General features: G+C 42.4%; 1 protein-coding gene and 1 long non-coding RNA gene across 3 annotated transcripts; one reads left to right on the top strand and one right to left on the bottom strand.

The window, feature by feature from the left end:
• Window positions 1–2,371: 2,371 nt before the first annotated feature.
• On the bottom strand, window positions 2,372–22,671 carry pcnx2 (pecanex 2). 2 transcript variants are annotated; one of them, XM_088421462.1, is made up of 40 exons: window positions 22,228–22,671; window positions 20,774–20,979; window positions 20,546–20,663; window positions 19,896–19,932; window positions 19,432–19,808; window positions 18,322–18,534; window positions 18,111–18,257; window positions 17,533–17,716; window positions 16,357–16,498; window positions 15,819–15,955; window positions 15,671–15,749; window positions 15,455–15,590; window positions 14,508–14,650; window positions 14,280–14,433; window positions 13,707–13,739; window positions 13,464–13,635; window positions 13,267–13,377; window positions 12,454–12,545; window positions 12,278–12,387; window positions 11,732–11,840; window positions 11,530–11,622; window positions 11,241–11,391; window positions 10,183–10,324; window positions 9,938–10,115; window positions 9,471–9,579; window positions 9,257–9,386; window positions 8,676–8,734; window positions 8,382–8,597; window positions 7,477–7,730; window positions 7,177–7,410; window positions 6,700–6,803; window positions 6,004–6,148; window positions 5,702–5,932; window positions 5,447–5,604; window positions 5,263–5,379; window positions 4,609–4,790; window positions 4,315–4,481; window positions 4,166–4,240; window positions 3,248–3,424; window positions 2,372–2,687 (listed from the first exon to the last, which is right to left on the bottom strand). In XM_088421462.1, exons 1-40 carry the CDS (start codon window positions 22,378–22,380, stop codon window positions 2,544–2,546), a joined length of 5,919 nt encoding a protein of 1,972 aa, XP_088277588.1. In that variant the 5' UTR covers window positions 22,381–22,671; the 3' UTR covers window positions 2,372–2,543. The 2 variants fall into 2 exon arrangements, with proteins under 2 accessions (XP_088277588.1, XP_088277587.1); XM_088421461.1 differs by having other exon boundaries at window positions 17,790–18,257.
• Window positions 15,837–21,402, top strand: LOC148419848 (uncharacterized). Its single transcript, XR_015866395.1, has 4 exons — window positions 15,837–15,978; window positions 17,560–18,504; window positions 20,569–20,676; window positions 20,786–21,402. It is a non-coding gene; the product is annotated as an uncharacterized LOC148419848 (long non-coding RNA).
• Window positions 22,672–22,701: the final 30 nt, after the last annotated feature.

Consider the following 22,701-nt stretch of genomic DNA (forward strand, 5'->3'; position numbering starts at 1 on the left):
TCTTGCCAACGACAACTTTCTTAACAGTTAACAACGACAAAATACGTTTTTACTGATGACGACAGAGCCGAATATACATAATTTTATGACACGACTTTTTTGACGAAGTCTGAACGGCGGCAACAACGACTTCTTAATGATTAGAAAATAAGATCTGCAAAGGATGGGTCTCTCCCTTTTTCCTCAGAAATGTTCGTAAAACACAACATTCAGAAATAAACTCCTCCCATCGGGCATCCCGTTTCGTCATCGCTCATCTTCGTCTACTACTATGATTCTAAATCTTATTCTTATTTAGTGTTTTAACAAAATAATTTGAAGGATTTTTTGTAGATTAGTAAAAAGCGTCTGACTATGTTTGAATGCACCATGTGCACTACATCTAAAGTTATTAGCTAGCGCTAACACAGGAGATTTGGTACAATGAGAGCATAATTGATTAGCTATTTCTTAGCGTCCTTAATCAGCCATTAAATTATTTATTTATTTATATTTTAGGTATGATGGTGTCCACCCGCAAGGACTCTTCATAGCCACGGGGGTCGACTTCAAAATAAAAGCCTGCTATAGCTATTTCATTGTCCTCCATGTGTTATATGATGTGTTTATTTTGAAGTTGGCCATTGCAACACACAGTTGGTGTGTGACGTTATTTTCTTTCCTCTTTAAGTCTTTTTGTCTCGACTGTAATCCCAGGAAAGTAGTAAAAGCTAGGCAGAACTTTTTTCTTGACCCGATTAAATGCTTTACAGTAGTTACATACTAAGCAACGCACCTCTCAGACGCTTGCTAGCATCGTCACATTTCGCATTCACACAACATCCTTTTTCGGACATTTTGTGTCAGTTTAATTGACTTTAGGCTGAAAAAGGAAACTTGAAATCATCGGCGGCTGAAAATACGATTCATCTAGTATACGTCCGTCGTTTATTTCTGAGGGAAAAGTGGCAGACCTCACCTTTAACGATGACGACTGTAACAAAGTCGCACAAACTCTGACTTTGTCGGAATACGGGCGACAACGCGAGACCAACTACTAAACGACTTCTCTAACGGAACGATCTTTTATCGTAATCGCAGACTTCTTCCCTATCACAAATTTCTTAAAGTCGACACATTATTGACGTCGATAATGTCATTCTTTCGTCCCGTTCTAGTTTTGTGGATTTCGGGAAGCGAAAGATCAGCCAGTTAACTAACGTTTGGTATAACAACCTTGCTGTCTCGTCGTTATTATCGTAAGGAATCGGACCGATGGCCGAAAAGCGCCGTAAAATGTAGGAAGCCCTCAAGTGTAGCATCTAGCGCGTCCCAACATTGTCGCGGACCCGCGGCCTCATCTCGCTGTGTAAGTTCGTACCTCACGAAATCGTTGGCAAACGTGTACGTTGTGATCGACTTTTGATAAATCAGTGGTGTTGCTTTCGGCAAATCTTTGCATGACGGTTCAAATCGGATGTAACAAAACAACGGTACTTTTGCATCGACCTGTCCATTTCGAAATGTAGATTTTTTTATTTTTTTTTTATCGTTTCAAAATTCCAACACATTTAAAAATGAAAAACTACTGTATGTGCCAAAAAATGTGTAATTGTCATGATTTTTTTTTATAGTTCGTCTGCATTAAAGTACACCACGTAATACCCGACACTCGTGAAGATTTTGTAGAGGCGATAATGTGTAACGTTGGTTGATTGCGGACAAATAAGAGCTATTATGTCACTACTGAAATTGTCATTTTTGTCGCCCGCAAAAAAAAAAGTTCATTATTATTCTGTTAATTATTCTTCAAATGGGGCTTCTCTCATTTCTCTGAAAAGGGGGTGAGAGGCCACTCTGAGCCTCGCCTGCTGTGTGAAAGCTGCGGTTCGTTTTGAGCTGCGGTTTCTCGGTCTTGTCTTTGTTTACACGAAAAACCACACACCATCTTTGCGTTACGACAAAAGGCCAATCTGTTGTAACTGCCCTTGAATATCTTGTCATTTGCATAGTGCTGCTAGAGAGTGTAACAACTTACAATAAATACTTATTAGATTTTTTTCACAAATGTCAACGTGTCTTTCTTGGGTTTGGACTGGGAAATAATCAATGATTGTGTGTATGTAGCGCTAGCTAGATTTGATTGTTTTTGATGTGCCGTTTTTTTTGTTGTTGTTTTTTTGTTTGTTTTTTTTGCTTTTTTTTTCGATTCAAAAATGACTCAAAGTGAATCTTTGTGTTTCAGAAAATAAAATGAGAATAATGTTGATATAAAAGCAACACAATGATATATTTGTGTATATGTTCATATAAAAAAAAACTAATGGTTAAAGCAAAATCAATGATATATTTTTTTTTGTTTGCCTTTTTGTAACGACAGCAGAAAAAGGTGTTAAAAACATGTTTTTTTTTTTAATTCCGTTGACAGTATCCATGATGGTGTTGACAGTACATTCAGAGAACAAGGTGAGAGCACATGCTGAGTGAGGCGGAGGCAGGTCGCTCTGCAATCGGACGTGAATACATCCCACTGTCCTCTCTGGAAATGTCAACGTGTGCGTTTCTCACGCAGTCTTTTGATCCGTCGCATCGGGAGCCGTTGAGTCCTCCGAGGGGGTTTTGTCCAGTCCCTGGCCGTCGCCCCGGTCATGTGATTGCTCGACGGCGGGAATGGTCTCGTCGATGCTCTCGTATGGCTCGGACGTCCACTGATGGAAGGCAAGAGATGGGAAATTATTACTGCACACTTAGGCGGTGAGTGTAGCTTAGCAAAAAAGATTTATGTAGCATTAGCTAACGGTTTGCTCCTCCCCTCAACCCAGGATGTCCTAAACTGAGACCACTAGCTTCAAGAATGAAACTTATAAACCAGAAACTAAGGTCCACTACAGTGAACACGAGAAAAGGTTTGAGAATAAAAACATGTTATAATAATTATTCAAAAATAAAGTTAAAAAGAAAACTGGTCCAATGTACTTGGCGCTAAAACTCACACAAACCCCTCAAATTACTTCAACATAGTTCCTCATAATTTAGATAGTAAAGCTCAATTTTTGTCTTTAAAACTTTTCAACCCATTTCATTTCACCTACTTGAACAAAAAATAAGATCCTATTTGCGCTAAAATAAAACTCCTTAGCGACAAAGACCTATTTTTGTCCAGCCGAAAATCCTCAACTCACTTAAACCTAATTTCCTGGCACTGAGATGCCACAAGATGGTAGCAAAGCCCCGCTTTTGTCATCCTGTAGCGTCCTTCGTGGCGTACCTGCGTGGCCCTGCTTCCCGAGCGATGCGAAGGTCCCATGGCGATGTTGACGCTGGAGGACGACTGAGTGTCGGTGGTGTTGCCCCCCTCTGCGGCAGAGAGTCCCGAGATCACCAGGCCGCTGGAAAAACTGCGCTTGCCGAACAGCAGACTCAGGGTGGACGACGACGACGACACCTAATGAGATGCACGGAAACGCTAATGATGTCATGTAAGGAGCATAAGGAAATTTCAAGGCTGATTTACAGGTATAATTTGTGGCGTTTTTACATTACAGTATACCCCCACTATAACATGGTTCACTTTTCGCTGTCTCGCACTTTTGCAGATTTTTTTTGCATTAAGGTTTGAATTTTGAGAGCGTAACTAAACGGGAAAAATCTTGACAAAATTGTAATGCCTGTCCGAGAAAATTACAAACTGAAAAAGAATATTGATATGTTGATATATTCTAATTCTGTACCTATTTCCCTTTACAACGATGTATAATAAATGGTCAAATATTTTTGCAGTTATAGCAATTTGAAATTTGCCTCGATGAAATCTAAAATCAAAAATACCTTCATGACATAGGCCTGCTTTTGTGAAAATGCATCAAAAATGAAAAAAAGATAAAGAATAAACAAAATCGTAAAAAACATGAAAAATATGCTATCAATAAACAAAAAATACTAAATCAACAAAACATGTAATAAATCCTAAAAATATAGGGTAAATAAAAAAAAAAGTATAATAAAACAACTACTACTTCACGGATCGCATGTATTTTTTTGGAACGTTATCTCCATAATAAACCGGGGACCGCTGTGTTGAATGAAGTTTAATTATTGAATCTCATCTTTATGTCATAAACGTTTGTGTTTAAAGTTGAAAAAAAAATCCCTTCGATATTAAAGAGTCTGTAGGTAAATATCAGACCTGGCTGGAACGCTGCTGATTCTGCGCCGCCTGGAGCTGCGAGCTGATCCCGCCGGTTCCCGAAAGACGTGGGACCTGAGGAAGAAGGTGCTTGGTTTTCCGAAACGCTAATGCTAACAGCTAGCAATCCGTGTCACGCTTGTGTTCACCTGTGAAAAAATGGATGCTATGGAAGTGTTGAAGGACAGCTGGCTGTTGGACAGACGCTGGACCAGGCCGTGGTTAGAGGCCGAGTCCACGATGGGGCCTGATTGGCTGTTTACCGGAGGCCGCTGGGTCTGAGGCTGCACGGACCTGCTACGATACTCCCTCCTGGCTGCACACAATAGAAATAATAAAAACAAGGAAAATGAAACTTTTGGCAGGTAAATCGAGTTAAAAAAAATGTAGGCGTTTCCTGGGTGCTGTACTAAGTCCCCTTCCATTTGTTGTTTTTGTCCTACCGGAGCTATGATGCCGGTGGCTTCGCGTGGTCCGGGGGGCTCTCTGCTGGTAACCGCTCAGACTGTTGGAGGTGACCGACGACGGCCGATTGTGGCTCAGAGATAACGACCCGCCTGCGCCGCAGTCGCCGTCGTCCATGTTGACGCCACTGTTGCAGCTGTTCAGGTTGTCCTTGCGTACTCTATCGCCGCATGTCAAAATATACCGAAATGAGTTGTTCGCTGGTAGGTTTTGGCTCAATCCTAACATCAGATTTGTTCATGTGGACCAGTGGTTCTCAACCTTTTTTAATGATGTACAGTGTTCCCTCGCCTTAACGCTGTTCACTTTTTGCATTCTTGCTGTTTCGCTGATTCTTTTCGGCAAGGTTTAAATTTAAGAGTAATTAAACAAAACAATCTGATAAAACGTTCATGCCTGTCTTAGAAAATTAATTACTGTGTGCACTTAGTCAAAAAAAAAAAAAAAGAAATATATATATATATATATATATATATATATATATATATATATATATATATATATATATATGAACAGAAAAAGATTTGTATTAAACAAAAAAAAAATCAACCAGGTATTTTTTTAAAACATAACCCCCGCAAGAAACAAGGGCACCCTGTGAATGTTTTTGGTTGAGGGAAGTTCTGTCCAACCTGAGCCATTTGGAGCACAGCCAGGAACGAATGGCATCCAAGCTGGAAGCCCCTCCCCCGATGCTACGAAGTGTCCTGTGCGTTCCCGCGTATGACGTCGTTAGCGGCGACACATACCTGGAAAGAAACGGGCATCAAAAGTCCAGATTCCAGAACATCTCGGCTTTATTCGGGCCCCGCGTACATGGGATAGCCCAGCGGCTGGTCGCAAGACGAGTTGACCATGTTCCTCAGCGCCTGCTTGGAGTTCTGGATGCTGCCGCGCTCCGGGTTGCGGTTTCGTAAGAAGATCAGTTCTTGCTGCTGGCCCGCCCACAAACCTCGCACGCACTCCTTGTTGATCTACCAAGAAAATCAAGGAAGACTCAAATAAGTGAAAATTTGTGGTATACAGGAACAGTCCACAAACATCCCATGGAAGGTTTCTTAAAGCTGCTACCTTGATGACTTTAAAGCTGAGGTGGCGCTTGTAGAGCATAATGATCTTGTACTCGTCCGTGCCGTCGTCCACCATGTGACGCAGGGTGAGTAGCGTGTCGCGGCTGGACAGTACCGCCTTGCGCCAAGCGGGGTCGCTCTCGTGGCAGATGACCAGGCTGCTGCGGTAGTTTGTGATGGCCTCATATAAGATGGATGCCTCCTCCGTTTCCTCCAGACACGTAAAGTGGTCCTGTGAGGGTCACGAGCAGCTCACTGTTACTCTCTTGAAGGACGTGCCGCAATGCATTGTGGGTGGCATACCTGATGCAGCTTCAGGCTCATTCTGACGGCAGGAGCCACAACCTTCTGCAGGAGGTCGAGATCAGCGAAGACCCATTCGTCCTTGGTAGCGATGCGGAAGTCGCCTTTGAATAGCGTGTTGAAACCGTACAGGAAAGATTCCAGGCTTTACAAGGTAGGAAATGAAGACAGACAAAAGAAAGTATGAAATTCAAGCTGTCTCTGATGCCCCCTTGTGGTGGAGCTTTCGAACTTCACGTTATCTTTCGAGGTTCATACATCGATTTTCCTAGCCGCATCCCCCCACAAGAGTAGTGGGCATGCTGGAGCCTATCTCAAAGGTCCCAATAGGCGGGGTAAACCTTGAAATGGTTGACGGACAATTGCAGGAGACACAAATACCAACACACACCTAAGGGCAACTTAGAGTGTCCAATATAGCTACCATGCATGTTTTTTGGGAACATGAGAGGAAACCAGAGTACTTGGAGAAAACCCATGCAGGCATGGGGAGAGCATGCAAATGGCACTCCGACAAACTCAGTACCGGGACACCCTCCACGTCTTCAAGATTTAATTCTTCAGAACTGAAAACAACTTTTGGATTAAGGTGAAACCTTCTCTACAACCCAGTTTACTTTCAGGATCCCTATGATCTGGATGACTGAGCAGATAACCCCATCCGAAGGTTTAGAAAGAAAAATTGACGTTACCCACCTGTTGGACATGTTGTGCGAGGCCGTTCCGAGCGATCGTCTTCCCAGGACCGACAGAGCGTACGATAAAGTCACCAGAGGAGAATCTTCATCGCTTTCGACAGGCTGGACAAACAGGATGAAGAACCTGTTTCAAAGCCATGATTGATCAAACTATCGTCCCAAGAAAAATATATTTATCTTCCAAGGTGTTGTGTACAGATGTCAAAACATCTGAAAGCACACCCCAGGGCTGTCGTTGGCGATGTCACTCTAATGAAAGACTAGGTATGACCCTGTGTCTTTTGAATTGCTTTTATCGAACACTGAAGGAGCTAAAGACTCAAAACCCTAAGACACACCTTTTAGGGTCTGTTGTTAACTGGTGCGGATTGCCTGGTGTATGAATTGTGCTCTACAAGCAAGAATCCATTGCCTACCATCTCAACCTGAACCTACTACAACGCGAACCCCTCTGAGCTCCGCAAGTCTTCCATACCGTCTCCATCTTGCCAGCGCAGTACTGGATCCACTCCAGGTACACGTTACAGAAGCTGGCTCGCGTCACCCCCTGCAGGCAGTGCACGTAGTCCTCGTCTATCTTGACGCTAAAAACCTGAGGGTCTCGCTCGATGTGGTGCCACTTGGTGTAGGACTGCAACGCCTCATGGATGGTGGCATCCTTGAGCCAGGTTGTCAGCTTGGGGGAGTGCACCAGGTAGTAAATAACACTCTGAAAAGAAGAAGGGATCGATGAGAAGATTTTCCAGGAGATCAATCTTCTTATTTGGACAAGTACCTTCAGGTAGTAGGTGATGAGCAGCTTGCGGAGGTCGTAGACCTGCAGCATGGTGGCAGCATTGTTCTCGCTGATGCTGTAACCCTCCAGCAGGTACTTGGTGGCCGTCACCTCCCATGCCAGCCAGCGCAGGTTAAAGGCGGCATTGCAGGACAGCATGTGGGGTAGGTGGCCAGGCTCGCAGCAGCAACAGGCATCATCCTCCTCCACGCCCTCTGTGATGGCCTCCACCTCTCGCTGTTGGCAGTAGGTTCCTGGCAAGGAAGAAAACAACCACTTCAGTCAATCAGACGTTATTACTGTAAAGAGTTGGCCTGTAAGAGATAGCAGTATGCTATCCCCATAAATATAGGGTCTTAAAATTGAGGCCACTCTTACATTGTACAGTAGATAGAAGATTTAAGGACCCCTGAATAGAGCCTTGTGGTACACCAGTTTAAACAAAGCAGCACTCACTTCATTAACATATAATCCAGTTCTCATTTATTCCCTGTTTTTAGTGGCGTACCACAGAGCTGTGTAGCGAGGCTCCTATTCTTATCAACGTTCTAACTTTGGCATCATCTTTGATTAAGTTTGTTTTTCATGGAATCTTGTGTGGGAATCTTACAAATTTTTGCTGGCCCTCAATCATAATTTGTCCGCACCCTGGGAACCCAGCTGTCATCGACTGTTTATCGTTATAATTTACCCACAGTCTGTAACCACCAGAGGGGGGCATTTTGACAAATTTTTCGCAGGTCACTCATTGGTCGGTTCAGACAGTGACGGTCAAAAACCCATCACTTTCCTTCACTGCTTATTTCATCATTTTTTCAGGTTTCTTATCACTTGCCCCCCAAGTTCACTGGTGTACACCATGGCTCTATCCTGGAGCATCACAATATAGCAAGGGAACTCCGTACCTCTGAACTCCAACCCACGGAGCTGGAAGGTAACCAAGCCGTTACCGATCTCAATAAGGTGCACCAGGGCGTTGAGATAATCCGAAGCCAAAATAAAGCAGTCTCCGGCGCTGTAGTTGCCCCAGCGACCCAACATGAGGTCGCCGCAGAGCGAGTGCTGCAGCGAGCGTGTTAGGTACTCGTAGAAGATGGAGTTGAGGTTGTTGTCATCGCAACCTGTCGGAAGACGAGCACAGTCGGTGCGGACAAAGGAAAAGTCATTTGGGAACATTGTTTACAAGAGATTTAACTCACCCGTCTCTTTATCGACTTGAGACACCAGGCGGCTATTGGAGTTGTCAATGCGCTTTGTGCTGGAGATGAGAAGTTTTTCGTGACTACCATCTCATCTTCAGGTGACCAACATAGTATTGACTGTAAGGGTATATTCTATTTTTGTTAGATATTTGGATTCTTAGAAGTATTGGAACATACAAACCATTCAATCCCAAGGTAATTATATATTTTTTTAAAAAGTTTGGATATTTGGCTAAAGGAAGATTTTAAAATGGCTGGTACTAAATGCACTAATTTGTTAAGAACATCAAAGAAAATGCTTTGTTTTTGCCATGTGAAGTGTAATTGCAATAAAATAAGGATTGGCTACTATGTTTTTTTTAAATTTCAGGCAGTTTGATGAATTTGGTTATTTTTTTCAGTTTTAGACTAACCTGTAACATGTATGAACACTGTAAAAAAGTAGTTTGCAATGTTGAAAATGATAGTTTTATCTGATTTATATTCAATGAGGCTAGTGGGGTGGGTTGCAAAATATAACTGAGAAGCACAGTATGTGAAGTTTACATTATGAAGTGTATAACCTCTATTTGCCTTACTTGTAGTTTCTCTCCCAGAACTTGATTGGTCGCGGGTACGAAGAAATGAAGATGGCGCTTCCCAGGAAGGGAGCCAGCGGGGTGTAAAAGACTGTGGTGATCAGCGTCTGCAGCAGCAACATGGCCGAGTCTGATCGGGAACCAGTCAAAAAAAAATAATCTACGCTTGTCACGGTGAGTTATCGCACACGCGCGTAAGCTAGCATAAGGATACGAGGTACGGCGAAGGGTTGGGCGAAGGCGTGGAAGGCGCTGCCCCAGGCGATCTGCCAGGGCGCGATGTAGACCAGGATGAAGTGAAGCTTCAGCAGGAGCTCGCGCATCTCCAACCAAAACAAGACACGTTATAAGCTACACAAGATCAAAAATGACATCGGCAGCTACGGACTTTAAATGGGTGGGCTAAATGTGTATTTTATTCTAAAAATGTAAATATGCAATTCATATAAATAACTGGCAGTTGTCAAGAGGTGTAAATATACTGCATACATGTAAAAAAAATGTCAGGAAAATCAAATATCAACAATTCCCCTAGGTGTGGGAGGGGCCAATAGGGTGGTCATGGCCACCCCTGGCCGCCATGTGGCTCCGCCCCTGCTAATATTACTTCTCTTATTTGGCTGCTTATCTATTTTTTGGACAAAACGACATGTATTTATCATTTAATTATACAGCGCTCACCTTGTGGAAGAGGATGGAGACGAGAAAGAAGTCCAGCAGGAAGCTCTCGGAGGCTCGCGGGCAGTCAAAGTGGAAGAAGAGCAGCGTGAAGAGCAAAGTGACAAACTGGAAGCTGGGATCGCAGAAGGACGAGCGCAGGAGCTTCATCCCGGCCACCGTGGTCAGCAGGACGTCGCAGCTAGGGGGAAAAAAAAGTGTTAAATTTAGCGCCCTCTGTGGGCCTACAAAGGTAAGGCGGCTCTTACTGGATGCCCAGTCTCTTGCGGTGGCTGAGGGCGAAACCGTCGTTGGTGAGCGCGCTCAGGACGATGGCGGGGTACACCACGTACTTCTCCAGGCACAGCAGGCACACGTACAGACGCTCGAACCACATCAGCACTGCGTCCTCTTTCAGGCGCCACAAAAACGCACATGTTAAATGTTTGCCTTTTGTCAACAAAAATAATAATTGTGGCTATTAGTTGCCTGTGCGAAGCCCTGAATTGTTGAGGATGAAAGTCCTCCAACTAAATAAACTGAAATAAATAGAATGTTTAAGCCTTTAATAGGAGCCTTTTCCAAACTTTTTTGGTGTTTTGAAATGAGAATTAATGTAAATTACAATAATATCGGAAAAAAAGAATCTGCATGCAAAGAAAAAGGGTTTCTGTTAACTTTAAGGTTTCAAAATAATATTCAGTGGTTTCAAGTGCATTTTTAAAAATATAAAATATAAGCAAAATGACAGAAACTAAAACAATAATTTTTGGAAATTATTTGTTATTTAATTTATTATAGATACATCATTATATTTGTAAAATTAGTATGGATAAATACATATATTTTTTACATTTTAAATTACATTTTATTTTAGTTACATAATAATACATTTAAAATAAATATGCTATAAATATATATTATGTATATTATATAAATATAATATGTAATTATATTTGTAAAATTAGTATGGATAAATACGCATATTTTTTTATTTTAAATTAAAAAAATTTTAGTTACATAATAATACATTTAAAATAAATATGCCATAAATATATATTATATATATATATATATATATATATATATATATATAGTATATAAATATAATGTATAATTATATTTGTACACTTTGTGTGGATAAATACATATATTTTTTATTTTAGTTACATAATAATACATTTAAAATAAATATGCAATAATCCATTAGTTTTACTATTCATTTTAAATAAAATAATTATTTCATTAAAATTTCATTTCCCATAAAAAAAAAAAAAAAATCAACTGAAGCAGCTCTTGTCCGGAGTGGGCTGAGATGATTTCTGACCTCTGGGCTCAAACTGGTGGTACTCTTTGGTCTTGAGCAGCGGGTGCGAGATCCACAGCCAGGGGTGATGCTTCCTCAGCTGGGGGATGATGTAGTGTGTCACCAAACCCACCGTCCCGGCCAGAGCGTACAGCACGATGGTGACGAAGGGCTGACGCCAGCCAGGAAAAAAAATAAAACAGCAAAAATATAAATTAGCGGTTAACGTGTCCGCCTCGCAGTCGGAAGATCCGGGTTTGAATCCCGAGCTTTTTGCGGCGACGGCGTTTGCTTCATTGAATTGTCTCACCTTGAGCGAAAGGAAGACGGTGCTGGCGGTGAGGGCAAAGGTCAGGATGTAGGCGAGCGAGCACACGATCACGTCCGAAAGAAGAATCTCCTTCTGCGGGATTATTAACCGCATTTTGAATCCATAGATTGCCGGGAGCGCAATTAGGCCAGTTTGATGATAGAAATTGCTCAGTGGGGGTAAATGAATTGTTGTTGCTCACCATCGAATTTTGCAGCTTTTTGGGCAAAGGGTCTTCGATGTCGGCGTCCTGGCTCTCCTTTTCGTCACCCTCGGCCAACGTGGGCATCACTTTTGACTTGATTAACGATCTGCGGGGAAAACACAGGAGTAAACATACTTTTTTTTTTGAACTCATTCAAACCCAAAGACATATTTCTACATATCATTTAATAATCAAAATTTGTGACATAAAAGCCCGGGTGTATATAATTCTTAATGTATTTATTTATTAAATACAAACATTTTATTATTAAATAAAACACAACAAATAACCAATACATTTAAAAAATGAACACATTTTATTATGAAATTAAATTAATTTCAAAGTTGAAATAAAAAAATTGCAATTCCAATTTAAAAAAAAAAAAAGGAAAGACAAAATGCTAATGTGTTACACTTATTTGAATTCATCTTAGCTCAGTAAAAATGTACAACGTTAAATAAATAAAAAGCGATAAAAGTTCCGGTTTGATTTGATGTCAGATCTAACTTTTATAACCTTTGTTTGCAATTAAATATTGCTCACATCACGACGGAGGGGTCGCTGCTCTGCCGACTGAGGTGATAGGAGAAGACCACCAGGAGGCCGCAAAAACCGGAGAACAAGGCCGGCGTGTGCTGCTCGTCCCACGGCTCCTGCGCCAAACAAATACGCACGTTAAAACGTTTTCAAGCATCTCCAGGTACGTTTGATGCGCTTACCTTGAGGGCGCCGAAGCAGAAGCCGTAGAGCAGGGACAGAGCGGCCAGGCTGCGGACGATACTGTACACCGCCGAGATCAGACTGGTGGCGGCTGGAAACGCAAGGAAACACTCCCAAGTAAATTTCAGAGTTTTCCCAAAAATTTCTATTTTTTGTCAGGCTGCATCTTCAGGTTTCATTTTAACATGAAAAAAGCTGTAAAAACAAGTTAATATTTTGTCTATAAATAAGTTTTTTTAGCGCCAGACAATTTTAGATACTCCTTTACAATAAATCTTGAAAATATTTGAAGAACAATCTAAATAAATCCCTGAGATTGAATATCCTGACTCTAAAAAACGTAAAATTACGCCTTTGGGATTGAATGAGGTCATTTAATAACTACGTAATTTTTCACATAGAATGAATCCTTAGAAGTACCTATTAATCTATGTAACTAGCAAGCTACAAACAGTAGCTGGCTAACTAAGCAGCGGCTATTTAGCTATCTTTAGTTAGCCTAAGTATTTAGCCAAGTATCTATCTATGTAACTAGCAAGCTACATAACTAGCGAGCTAAGCAGAAGCTACTTATAGTAGCTATCTTTAGTTAGCCTAAGTAGTTAGCTAATTATCTATCTATGTAACTAGCTACATAGCTAGCTAAGTAACTAGTTAACTGATTTCTTTTTAAGTAACTAGCGGGTAGTTAAGTAGCTACCTATCCATCCAATTAAAAAAAGGAATATATATATATATATATATATATATATATATATATATATATATATATATATATATATATATATGTTTGTGTGTGTTTTCTGACTGACCTGTCCCGCCGAAAAAATGAATGTCAATCTGCTCCAACAGGTAGATGGTGAAGGTGTTGATTTGCGGGAAAAGGCCCACCAAGAACGTGATGGGGAAGCAGTGAGTGAAACCTGTGATGGAAATCAATCACCAGACATCTCCATCAAAAGACCAGCGACTTGAGGTTCAAGCATACGGCCTTATTTTTGGTCCGCACCCACGAGCAGGTTGCGCACGACGCACAGCGCGTCGCGACACACGATGGTGACGCCGTACAAGGTGGACACAGGGAGGTCCTTCCGACGCAGCAGCTGCTCCAGCGTCCAGATGAGCGAGCAGAAGATGCAGAAGTAGGCCGCGCGGCTGTAGGCCACCAGCTGGTTGTGACCCTGCACATAATCAACCCAAAAGTTCATGGTATGCTACGAGATCAACAAAACGATAAAATCCTCTAACTTACGTGTGTTGGTGAAGCTGCATCTGGTTGAACACTCTGTAAGAGCACAAGGAGACAAATGAACATTTGTACACGAAGCTTCATGAAACACTTGTATCGTTTGACTCCTTTAGATGTCACTTTTGCTTCAAAAACGGGGGGAAAATTTAATATATTTTCACTGTACTAGTACGATCTTTATTTTTAAACCATGACCACCATCTAGAGGAGTACAAAATATCACAGGTGCTTCATTAAGCTTTTCATTTTTCGATCAGTAGTAAATAACATAAATCACGGTGTCCAATCTGTGGCCCGGGGGCCATTTTCGGCCCGCTAGTCATTTTCAGTGTCGCGCAGCATAAACCCACACTAGTGTTTATTTTGAAACCAAGATCGCCATCTAAAGTAGTGAAATAAGAACACAGATGCTTCATGAAGCTTCATTTTGTAATCACTAGTACATATATATCAGTGGTGTCCAATTTCTGGCAATTTATCTTCCAAACACTAGTGAAAAAAAATTATTCAACTTTTTAGAAGCAAAATTTCATTGAAAGTTTTATCTACTTTGTGGGTCAAAATGACTTTTTGTACCTTCAGTAAGGAGTACTGGCAGCTGGCGATGACCAGACAGAACTGGAAAACCCAAAAGTCTTTGAAGCAGCCGTCGTTTAGTAGCACAAAGCCCAGGAAGGAAACCAGGAACGCCATGAAAACCGCCACCATGTTCTCCAGAACATCTTGGTTCCTACACAATCCCAAACCTTCAGATTACTCTCATGACATCATATTTTGGACATTGGACATCAAGCCGCACTTAACCTGTCCAGAAGGGCGAGCAAGGTGAGCCGGTCGTATAAAATGTCCACCCACTTGCCGGGAAACAGTTTTAGCTTGTAGTAAATCTTTCGGGTGGGCTTCTCCTGAGTGGACGTCTCCGAGGAGTCGTCTAAAGAGTCCTCCTCCTGAACATTAAGTTGGAATTCAACGTACAAAAGTACATTTTTTTTTTTAAATCAATTATGGTAGTTAAGTGCAGTTCTGTTGTATTTAACTTACCATAATATACAATATGGCTGCATTTAAGAACTTTGTTCTAAAACATTTAATTTGAAACATTTGTAATGTAAATTACGGTATGCCAAGTACAATATAATTTCGTTTTTTATTAAAGTTTTTTTTTTCCTATTTTATCATCACTTATCTCACGTGACTCCAAAAATAGCATTGCATTGTGAAATTTAGCAAGCGATTTTTCACACTTTGAGACTGGTCAATCTTTTTTAAGAAAATACTTAAATGTGGACTGACAATAGTATAATAACAAGAAGAAGAATTTAAAAAAAAGAAATTCGTGACCAATGAGTGTTTGACCTAGGCCAGCGATCCAAAATGTCATTAGCATTGCATTTTGAAAGTTAGCAAACGATTTCCAACACGATAAATTGGCCAATGATTAAAATGGATTTTTAAAAAAAAGAAAAAAACAGTCACACGCATAGAAGGAAAATTGTATAAACTTAAAAAACGATGCCATTAAACAAAATGTGACCGAACATTAAAAAAAAAAATAATAATGATAATTATCTCTCTCTCTCTCTCTCTCTCTATATATATATATATATATATATATATATATATATATATATATATATATATATATATATATATATATATATATATATATATATATATATATATATATATATATATATATAGCATTGTATAGTGAAAGCTAGCAACTTTAGATGGATTTGATAAACAAGCACCTGGAAGATCTCGGGGTGTGTCCGGCGGGGACGAAGTCGGTGCGAAGGAACGATGCGGCGCTGGAAAGGGCAGTCGACGTGAGCGCCCGCCATGCTGTCCTGGCACTCCGAGTTGGAAGAAGTGGACAGCAGGTCGCTGTGCACACACGAGCAACGTTCACCCGCAAAAGCCATCACGGACTCGATTTGACGCGTTTTTCACAAAACATCACAAACCACATGTTGCCTGTGATCAGTTCTGCTCCCAGCGGGAGGTTGAGGGCCCGCTCCGCATACAGCTTCCGTGGCCTTTCTCCTGGAATAACAAACCTAGAAGGTCAACAAAAAATGAGAATTCGCATATGGCAATCTGCGATTGGCTTACGGTGAACGGTGTGAAAGGTGTACGCTTCCTCCTTGTTCGTAGCCTCCGGCCGACAGATGACCTGCAGCATGGAGCTTTCCGATTGGGACGTTTGGGAAGGCAGCGAGTCGTAGTCGGGATCTTTTTCCGTCTGCGGACTGGAGGCCAAACGCAATCACAGGTACTCATTCTTCTTTACGTATAATTGTTTGAATAATCGGACGATGAATCGCTTATCGGAATTTAAGGCTTTTTGCCCCTTTTTTCAAATGCGACCCACTTGGGTATGTGGTACGAAATCCGATACGTATCCGATTTTGACACGAGACTTCAGTCAGAACGGTCAGGTCGGATTCATCCGACTTGCGCGGAACAGACAGGGAAACGTTTCGATTCCGCCTCGGGTTGAAAAAACCCAAACAAAAATAACGGGCCAGGGGAATAAAAATCCGATTTCACCCCAAAAAATCGGAAGTGAGCAATAAGCTCTGCAGTGTGAACAAAAATCCCACTCCCCAAAATGTAGCTTGGTAGCTTCACGAACGGTGTTTGTTGGTACCTGTCTGGTGAAACGATGGGAATGTGTATAGGCAGAAGGGACTTGTCCGGCGCCAGACTGCTGGGCGGTTTGGGTCGCTCCGCTTTGCTGTGCGTGAGGCTCTCTTTGGGGTCATCTGCTCTGGGGGATGCGCTTGCGTTCTCTGCAATGCAATTTGCTGTTTTGGTGCCAGTACTTCCTCAGCAAAGGGTAGATAGTGAGTCGCTAGTTTAGTTCCCGAATCTGCGTTAAATTTCCTTCTGCGGGTTTAGTTTCCGAGTCAAGTGTTCTAAAACAAGTTAATGTTTTCCAATGCTCGCTGAGGTTATTTTGGATTTTTATGGATAAAGACTTTGCACTTTTCCGCTTCCATGTCCTGTTTTCTCCTTAGTTAGTCAGGTTGTTAGTTGGTTAGTTCTTCTGTTTTGTTTGTTTTTCTGTCCAGTCACTGAATCTATGCAAGTACGTCGCTCAAATTAGTTAGTTAGTTCGTTAGTTGGTTAATTAGGTTTTTCTGTTCAAGCTAATAACTCTAGTTAGTTAGTTCTTCTGTTTTGTTTGTTTTTCTGTCCAGTCACTGAATCTATGCAAGTACATCGCTCAAATTAGTTAGTTAGTTAGTTAGGTTTTTCTGTCCAAGCAAATAACTCTAGTTAGTTAGTTAGTTAGTTAGTTAGTTAGTTCTTCTGTTTTGTTTGTTTTTCTGTCCAGTCACTGAATCTATGCAAGTACGTCGCTCAAATTAGTTAGTTAGTTAGGTTTTTCTGTCCAAGCAAATAACTCTAGTTAGTTAGTTAGTTAGTTAGTTAGTTAGTACTAACTAGACCAAGGAAAAAACTGGACACAGAAGTGGAAAAGTAGAAAACTAAACTAACTAACTAACTAGTTAACTAGTACTAACTGGACTCAGGAAAAAAAAACTGGACACATAAGTGGAAAATTTGAAAACTAATGACTGATTTACTGACTGAAAACTCATGACTAGTTAGTTAGTTAGTTAGTTAGTTAGTACACGTTTAGTACCCAAGTCTTTTACTTCGACAGGTTCTCTAATGAGCAAGATAGCTAAATACAGTTTAGTGCTCAAAAAAAAAAAGATTGGGGGTAAAGAAAAAGACAGGACTCTACACCCCAGCAGCTTTCTCATTTGGTCGCATTTTTGGTGACGACCATATTTGTGTATGAGAGCTAACAAACCTCCGCGTTGCTTCTCCATGTCCACAGATGTTCCTACTTCCGGCTGGATCTTTGCTTCTTCTTCCTTGGCGTTCCCCCGGGCACTGAGCGACTCCAACAAGGAGACAAACTCTAAGAAGTTGGACTCGTTGGGAATCTGACCCTCTTTCGCCTCCAGGTCTGACTTGGAGGTGGTCATGGTGGTCTGGCATTGAGATGAAAGAAAAATGTATGCATGTATAAAAAAAGTGAAGGTAGAAAACAAAGTGACAACATACTATATTTTGGGAGCGGTCCGAGAGCAGGACGGCGTCTTTCCCGCTGTCCATGCTGAGCCCTCGTAAGTGCGTCCTCCCCCCGGGGCCGTAACGGCCCAAAGCGGGCGGAAGACGCAGGAAACCTTGAGTGTCCGCGCTGGAAACTGGAGCGTCCGTGTCATCGGGGTGGAAGTGGGAGTGGACGTCCACTCCGGATGAGGTGTTGGAGGTCTGCGGCGGGCTGGCCCGGTCCGGCTCTCCGCCCAGGCGGGGACACCCCGAGGTGGGCGAGTGTGACCCGACGGTGTCCCTGCATAAGTAGAATTCTTGGCTCTGGCTCACCATCTCCCCCAGGGAGGTCTCGTCCTTTGACGGGTCCGCTTCGTCTCCTTCCTGCGCTTCTTCTGCTACTTCCTGCTTGTCGTCCTCGGGCAAGTCGAAAGTGATGACCGGGATCTTGATGTGACATTCGCCAGCTTCCTTTTGGGCCTGAGACACATGTGGCGCGTCCAACAGCCAGGAAATTGAGCAAGGCCGCCGCCAATTCTCTCACCTGCGCGTTCTCCATCAGGCTGTGCTTGACGCTCTCCTCCAATTGGGCTGCGGTGCGAGGGTCGCAGCTCATGGTGATGACGATCTTGACTGCGTCGCCGTCCCCGTCCGGCTGATGAGGAGGAGGAGACGAAGTCGCCGGAGCGGAACTGTCCGTGAGGACCACTTCGATTTCATCCGAGCAGTACGTCTCCTCCCCTTGTCCGTCCTGACACTAGATACAAAAATACAGCTACTTATTAGTAACACTGCTAATCTCCCAAACGGACAAAGATATCTGGGTTTATTCAGTCGGTAGGTTAGCTAGCTAGCTAGTCACACTGTTAGATTATTATCTCGCTAGTTAGCTAAAGAATCTGACTGTCAAATAGCCAGCTAGTCCCCCAGTTAGTTATTTAGTTAGCTGACTGGCTAACTAGCTGACCTGGTTAGTTAGTTAGTTAGTTAGTTAGTTAGTTAGTTAGTTAGTTAGTTAGTTAGTTAGTTAGTTAGTTAGTTGAAAGTCTGAGTAAAATTTCCTTCTATGGGTTTAGTTTCAGAGTCAATTGTTTCAAGACGGATTGATAGTTTACAATGCTCGATGAGGTTACTTTGGATTTTTTTTTTTAATATATATATAGACTTTCTTTTTTTTCCACCTCATCAATGCGAACAAACTAACTGACTAACTAGGCATAATTCTCCAGACAGATGTTACTGTTACTTAGTATTCAGTGCGGTGACTGGAGATTAATACCTAGTTATTTAGTTAACTAACTAGGCATAATTCTCAAGACTGATGTTACTGTTACTTAGTATTCAGTGCGGTGTCTGGAGAGTTATACCTAGTTATTTAGTTTGTTGGTTAGTTAGACAGTTAGCTAAGCAGTTAGCTAGGCAGTCCATAAATCAGTCAATATATCTGTTTGCTAGACAGTTAGCTATTAGTTGGTCAATAAGTCGCTTAATCCGTCAGGTAGCCAGTTAGTCGGTCATTCATTCAGTTTGTTAATTAGCTGTTCAAATAAGTTAGCCTGTCAATCAGTCGGTCAGTGAGTCGGCCGGTCATTTCCATAAAAGTTAAAACTCATGTCTCTTTTTTGGTTTGGTTTTGAGTGTTACAGGACTACACCTGTGTAGCTGGGTCTGGCATGTTAATGTGTTCGTGAGGGCACTCCCGGGGTGTCTCCAGTGAATTGTTGTTGGCATCTGATGGCTCCTTGTGGGCCTCACTCTCCTCCTCAACACCGCCATCTTCATTTACTTTTTGGGGAGGAAGAACTTCAGAGGTTTCTCTGCATGCTTCCTCATTCTCACTGGCTTTCTCCTCTTGTCCCTCCACATCCGGCACCTCCTTGTTGTCAACATCCACAAACTCTGTCTCCTGTCTTTTATTTGGGGACGGGGGTATCTGCTGAACCTGCAGCAGAGGTGCATCCTTTTCGGGGGTTTCCGGGTTCAGGTTCGGGCCTGGCTTCTCGTCTGTGGTGGATTCGGCATTGCAGGCCACTGAAATTATGGGAATCGTGCAGAAGAAGGACATTTTAGATCAGATTAGAGCGTGAATCCTCCAAATGAGCTTCAGCCAAACGTTACCTTCTACTGTCTTCCCCTCATCTGATTTGGAGCATGCCTGCATGGAGGAGAAACACCTCATTAAAACTGGTGTTGTTCCGATACCATGTGCAGTATCGGCCGATACCGTGCTGATACCGCAGCAACACCAAACAGCTGCATATGCACTTGGATATGGTTAGGAACTCTAATTTGTTCAGTATTTTAACCAATTCTTTGATCTTTACATCAAAGGCATATTATTTAAAGTAAACACCAGGGAGCTGAAAATTCACCAAGATGGTGACAAGTTCAACATGGCACAACCACTTAGTTATCACACTACCAGGAGTGTACTATGCCTTAGCTAAAATACTGCAAAAATGATGTGGAAGAAAATGACTCAAAAATGGTCAAAAACCTCCACAATGGAAAAAAAAACAAAAAACTTAGTGAGTCCAGTGGAAGCTTTTTATTGACTACTTGGTGTAAATGACTAACACAGGGTAATCGAATTCGTAAAATCTGAGAGTTTCGATACATTAGCATGGGGATACGGCATCGCCAAATCATTTGTTAGTACTTGCAGATACCAATACCACCATTTTAACACGGTATCGGCTCCCAGTATCGGTATCGCAGCAATACCAATTCAAGTGTTCGTCCATTGAATGTGCGGCGACCGCTCTTACCACCCCAATCAGTCCTGCGTCAGTTTCAGTCTGCTTGACGGTCACCTGGATCACCTGACTGGGACGCTTGCGGGCCAGCATCGTCATGGCAACGCTGTCTGGGACTGTGCTGCTCTTCCTATTGGATAAAGGTGAATATATATATATATATATATATATATATATATATATATATAGGGTTAGGGGTTAGGGTTAGGGTTTGTATATTTGACCTCTGTTGACGCTCACCTGATTTTGGAGGGGAGGCAGGCGTCGGAGGCGGCGTTGCTCTTCTTGTCGGCGGCCCTGCTGAGGTCGGAGAGGCTGCTGCGGACCACCGCCTCGCCCTCGTCGAACAGCACGTGCAGCCGGTAGTTGGCGGTCTTGACCAGCACGAAGAAGACGGTGACCGAGGCGCAGTAGATGCTCAGGGCCATGGTGGTCGGAGGCAGGGCCTTTGGAAGAATATGACCCAAAGATGATCAAAATACTGCACATGGGTGAAGTATTTTCAAACGTTTTTGTTAGTGTGTTCAAATAGGTTAACACCACGTTGGTAGTGCCATGCTTCTGTAGGTGATGCTGATTTGGTTAGCAAAAGACGTTAAAGGGTGTGTCAACAATTGGATTAATAATCTGCAATCATTACATTTACTGATTTTTTTTTTTTTTTTTTTTAGCTGTCAGGCAAATACTGTATTATAAGATTTCAATTTTCTCAAAAGCTGGCAGTGCATTAAGCCTTGTAATCCGGTGCATCTTAAACAGTGCGTAAATCCAAGTTTTCATTTTTTGGGACATGAAAAAATAAAATGACTTCATCATCATGTAAAGTTTTCAATTTTTACTTCTGCATTTCAGTTATAAATTTAGTTTTTTCCATCAGTTTTTTTGTAATACTGTTTAAAATGTATATGTTAAACGTTATATGCTATACTGTATATACTGCAAAATTGAAGCAATTTATATGGGAATAAGGCGCAAAACAAAAGTTTTTGTAAAAGAAAGCATATACAAAATAAAACGTATTCAATTAACAAAATGATATATTTTCAGGTTTTTGGTTTCAGTTGGATTAAAAAAAAGTATGTTTTTAGGAATTATAATTTTTATTCTTTTAAACTCTCAATTTGTTCTGACATTGATCCAAACCGTTTTTTAACATACTCAAGAGTTTTATTTTGCCATTCTTATGTCCACAAATCATCTTTATTCTTAATTTCTGATTATCTAATAATGAAGTTTGACTGATTCATCTGATTGTTTTGTTGACATTCCCTTTAGCGCAGCTCCATCTAGTGGATGCATAACGCCATTCCCTACTGTAGCTTCTATTCTATGCGCCTTATAATACGCCCTGTACATGAAAACAGTTTTAAAATAGGCCATTCATTACGGGTGCGCCTTATAATCCGGTGTGCATTATAGTGCGGAAAATCCAGTGCAAGATTTGCTGTCTTTCAGAAAGGCATTTATTTGAAGAAACACAGTACGGTAATTAATTTTGCAATTTCTAAACAGGCTCTATCGGATTGCGAATCCCCGCTCAGGATTAACACGGCTCGCACACAACGAGCACGCGCGCGCGGCGACGGCGGCGCTCGACAGACGCCGCCGCATCCGCCCAGGCGTCAACACACTGCGACAATGCAAAGCACAACAATGGAGGATGTGGGGAATGTATCCAAAAGGCCCCGACTCACCAGATGGAGAGCCAAGGGCAGCATGAGCAGGAAGATCCACAAATAGAGGTGGCAGGAGTTGTTGAATTTCTTCTGCTCCGGGTCATGGTACCAGCCCCCGGTCAGAGACGCCCAAACGCCCTGACGCAGAGTCTGGGCGACGTGGGAGCCCATCTCTGCCTCCTCCTCCTCCTCCTCCTCGTCCTCCTCCTCCTCCACCCCTTCCCCCCCGCTCAGGTCGGTCGGACGAATGGTGCTGATGATGCCGCTCGGCTACGACGGAGAGGCTGGCTCCCTCGGCGGGCGCTACGCGCCTCCTCCCTCACGGCTGCCGGCTGCGGCTCGCGGCGGTCCTGGCCTCTCCCATCCCGGCGTCGACGGGTAAATCGGCGCCGACGTCCTCATCCTGCCGCCTCGCCTTCCTCGCTCTCTCCCTCGCTGGCTCCTCTTCCTCGCTGGATCGACAGATGCGCAGATTTGACCGCCTCCTCCCCC

This window comes from Hippichthys cyanospilos, chromosome 8 (genome assembly GCF_059441005.1).
Source record: "Hippichthys cyanospilos isolate Australia breed blue-spotted pipefish chromosome 8, RoL_Hcya_1.0, whole genome shotgun sequence".
NCBI classification, from domain to species: Eukaryota; Metazoa; Chordata; class Actinopteri; order Syngnathiformes; family Syngnathidae; genus Hippichthys; species Hippichthys cyanospilos.

Bases quoted from the DNA above. Each gene is read 5' to 3' on its own strand.
- pcnx2 (XM_088421461.1), bottom strand. From the start codon at position 22,380: ATGGGCTCCCACGTCGCCCAGACTCTGCGTCAGGGCGTTTGGGCGTCT. The intron at 14,434-14,507 runs GTTAAGTGCGGC...GGGATTGTGTAG, and splicing joins TTGCTCGCCCTTCTGGACAG to GAACCAAGATGTTCTGGAGA. The intron at 8,598-8,675 runs GTGAGTTAAATC...GTCTTCCGACAG, and splicing joins TCAAGTCGATAAAGAGACGG to GTTGCGATGACAACAACCTC.